The sequence below is a fragment of the Sinocyclocheilus anshuiensis genome, unplaced genomic scaffold (assembly GCF_001515605.1).
Source record: "Sinocyclocheilus anshuiensis isolate Anshui unplaced genomic scaffold, SAMN03320099.WGS_v1.1 scaffold949, whole genome shotgun sequence".
Taxonomy (NCBI): domain Eukaryota; kingdom Metazoa; phylum Chordata; class Actinopteri; order Cypriniformes; family Cyprinidae; genus Sinocyclocheilus; species Sinocyclocheilus anshuiensis.
The window spans coordinates 516,658-520,732 of NW_015554135.1; the positions used below are offsets into that span (position 1 = coordinate 516,658).

The 4,075-nt window shown below is 37.1% G+C and overlaps 1 protein-coding gene across 1 annotated transcript in view; it reads right to left on the reverse strand.

Moving 5' to 3' along the window:
* LOC107670364 (protein bicaudal D homolog 1-like) overlaps positions 1-2,962 on the reverse strand; it is a 24,572-nt gene extending 21,610 nt beyond the window's left edge. Inside the window, exons 1-2 of the mRNA XM_016462934.1 lie at positions 2,958-2,962; positions 2,779-2,892 (exon numbers count right to left, since the gene is read on the reverse strand). Coding sequence (XP_016318420.1) covers positions 2,779-2,892; positions 2,958-2,962 — 119 coding nt within the window. The remainder of the gene's footprint in view (positions 1-2,778; positions 2,893-2,957) is intronic.
* Between the last annotated feature and the right edge of the window lie 1,113 nt (positions 2,963-4,075).

Genomic DNA, 4,075 nt, shown 5'->3' on the forward strand with positions numbered 1-4,075 from the left:
TATGTGTGTGTGTGTGTATATATATATAATAAAATGTAAATATTATATTAAATATGATTATAACATTAAAATAGTAGATAAAATAAAACAAAATTCTTGCACACTAAATCTTATACTAACACACTCTCTCCTGCATCTTGCAAGCATCACTATAACTGTCTGGGAATAGATTGTATGTTTTACATTGGCTACAACAACAGGAAGTATCTGAAAGCACAAGTGTCAACAGCAACAGCTGCGATAAACTGTGCAAACATTAATGTAAAATATGGGTGTATAGGAAACAGAAAGAAAAGACAAACGCATGAGAGAGAAAGAGAGCACTCAGAGCAGACATCAGTCAGTGCAGTCAGTGATTTGTTCCAGAGAGTCGTGGTCGCAGCGTCTGCGTGTCTGTGACAGCAGGACAGGAGTCTGTTCTGTACCGCTGCCAGCACAACCCAGAAAATCCTTGTAATTTCCGTAACTGGGCCACAGTCAAACCTTGCATCATCTATCTCATTCATTCAAGGGTATTGGTGGTTAGTATGCATCTTGCATCAGCGATATGCTATGGTATCAGTTCAATTTGCAAGATATTGCAAGATTATTTTATATACAAAAGTAAAACTTGTTAACCTAGGTATGGTGACAATATTTAAGTGCATATGACAATAAACCTTAGAAAGAGAGAGTAATTGGCACAACAAATTTCTGCACACTCCTAACAAAGCTCCTCGCGACTCCTCTCAAAAATACACCAAAGATTATGTAAGCAAAAATTAATACTTTATATAAGTTAGGGTTAGGGTTAGGGTTATAATTAATAATTAATACCGTATATAAGTTGTACAGTATGTTGGTGTACACTGACTTTTGCATCATGAAATCTGTAAACGACAAAAGTTTCAGTCTCTGTCTGTTTAACCTCATATTTAACTCACTCTTCATACTCAAAAATGGGATGTAGAATTGAAATGGCATTCTTTAGAACATAACCCTATATGTACTATAAATACAACCATCTTTCCTAAATTGCCCCTATAGGCAGATGTATGTGCTGCAAAAAAAAGTCAAACTGTCTGAAATTTCAGTGACGAAACTATAAATTCATCTTTTAACTAGGGCTGCACGATAAATCGAAATGGAATCGAGATCGCGATTCGACAGAAGCTGCGATTGTCATGCGTATCTTTCAGTGAAGCACTGTTCTGTGATCAGCAGTAAATCTCCATCCAAAGGCCAGAGGGCGCTCTCGCGCTGAAACTCCAAATACGCCTCGCAGAAGAAACCCAGAAAAATCGCTGCAGCTGAATAAACAGAAGATTCAACTGCTTTCATTGATTCAACGTAACTAATAAACACACGACTACGGCAATATACGGTTTATCTGAGTTCTTATTATTATAATTTTCATTAAAATAAAGTATATTTATAATGCAATGCCTTTATCACTGCTTAAATACTATGAAATATGTTGCGTGCCTTATTCTGTGTAAGAAGCCACATCATCTCACAGAAGGATTTATTTCAAACACTCGACTGACGTTATGAAGTGAGTTTGGAGTAAAAATATGTTATTAAATGTGGTATTTTCACATGCTTTCAGATGGAGCAGCATTTACTTCACAGAGCCGTAGTTCACTGAGAAGCTATGCAAACAGCTGTCATTATCGCGAACGATTTCTTCGATTTCAGAATCGCGCAATAAAATCGTCTGCGATTTTTTTGCGTAACTTGTCAGTGAACTACGGCTATGTGTAGTAAATACTGCTCCATCTGAAAGCACGTGATGATGATTTCCTGGGAAAGCACGTGAGAACCGGCTTTTTAAACAAAATGTGCATTACAATCGCATTCGATTAATCGTGCAGCCCTACTTTTAACTATTCATTATTCATACGAGTCTACACCAGATCCCTAAAAATCTGTCTAGAACAGCCACTAATGAGATGAGGTGTCCAAAACCTAGTGAGCTGTCTATATTTTACACTGGCAAAATAAACAGCATTTTAACCGGAATGGAACAGCAGAACAGCAGCAACCTTACACTAACAACCTTAATCTTAACTAACACTAGATGGCTCAGAAGTTGGCATTTTGTTAGTCTGATGAGCAGTGTTGGGGAAAGTTACTTTTAAAAGTAATGCATTACATTAGTGTGTTACTCCTAAAAAAAAGTAAATATTAAGTATGTTACTTAGTTACTGGGCTTACTTGTTTGTTTTTAATAGAAAAAAAGTTATATTTTTGGCAAATGTAAAAGCCCTTTTACACCAAAAGTGAAATGAATAAGCCTCAGGCTGAAGGAAATGTAAATTCACGTCTGTACAGAAGAGGACGCAGCTCAAAGAAACCAAACAAAGCCATTCTGGGCTGCATGAAGAATAGGATGCAGGAGAAGAAAGCTCAACACTCTTCAGCAATAAAAAACCCCACAAATGTTATGTTTATCTAAAATAATTTTGCTTATTAGTGTGTTTGAATTGGATCATCAAAGGTCAGCGGCACAGACATTGGTTAATAAAATGGGATTAATTACATAAAGAATATTTGTGTTATTTAACACATTTAATTATTGCAGGTTTACAATTAAATACATTTTTAATCATGTGGAAATAATATGTATTGATAAAAGTTTACATTTTCTGACAGATGATTAATTTTTCATAACCTCAACACATACATTTATGTTATATATATATAGAGCCAGAGATATTGAGAAAACAACTGCTCTACTGTAGCATTAGTCTCACCCTCATCTGTATCTTTTAAAACTAACATATTTGTCTGAATTACCTCAAGGCAATGTCCTTAGAGTGAAAGACACAAGAGGGCTTGTAGTCGTGCTGCCAGTTCACAGATTCATCATCATGACTCAGACAGAGAGCGTGTGAGAGTTTCACAGGTTTCCTGTCAGTGTGAAGAAATATAGATGGAACCAGACACATTAGCAAGCCAGCATTATGGAGTCTCACAGCATAGTATATTTGCAATGGAGTCACATAGAAAACAGGCAGCTTAAATAGTAAAAGCTTTGCAGTAAAGCCTCATAAAACAAAATAATCACCATTCCAATTGCAATGATATGCAATGATGACAAAAGAACAAATAATTTATTTTAATTGGCTTCAGTACTGGCCAACATTATGAGTGATAAGCACAAACAGTAGATACAGTTTACAACCCGTGATGCTACACCTGGAGTTTGTTGAGTTTTGGTGGGGTTTTCATCCTATACGGAATGTCATTTCCTGTTGTTGTATTTTTTATCAGGTACCACCAGGGTCCTTTTTCAGGTTTCAACTATGTGTGGAGAATTCTCACAGTCTCAAGAGGCTTGTAAATCCAGGGTGGAGTTTGGCTAGAATGCTTTCCTCAGCAATGAGAGAAACCAAACAATACAATCTTCATTCCAGAACTATACCCTGCAGAAAACATCAGCTTAGACCTGCATAAATGTCCATACTGGTTAGTGCTGATTTGGTGCTGGTTAGGGGTGGGGGAAAAATGGATACAGCATAGTATCGCGATATTTTCCGCAGCAATACTGTATCGATACACGGATGCCAAGTATCGATCTTTTATTATACTCCACTAGATTGTGGTGTTGAGTTTTTTTCTGGTGAGGTCAGCTGGGTCACCTTCAGCATGCAGTAAGTTAGTAAAATAAAGAGGGCTGCATCGCGGAAAGTTATCAGGAAAGCCCCGTCCGCTTTTAAATCGGATGTATGGACTTAGTTTGGATTTGTAAACAAGGAGGGGATGCAAGTAGGGATGCACCGAAAATATAAGCTACATATAATATTAATAATAATAATAATATATATATGGCGCTCCGCATCGCGCCCCGCCCGGCAGTGTTCAGCGGTTTGACGCTCCGCTCAATATTCCGATCTATGAATGTGCGTTCCGCTCGTGTACCACTCATGCTCACCGGAAAAGCAAAGTCTGCTCAAATAACGCGCTACGCTGGTAAAATAATGCTACCTTCAGTGACGCTATGTTGAAATTAACATGAACTAAGATTAGTAAATACTGAAGAACTATTGTTCATTCTTAGTTCATTAACTAAAGTAGTTAACTAATGAACCTT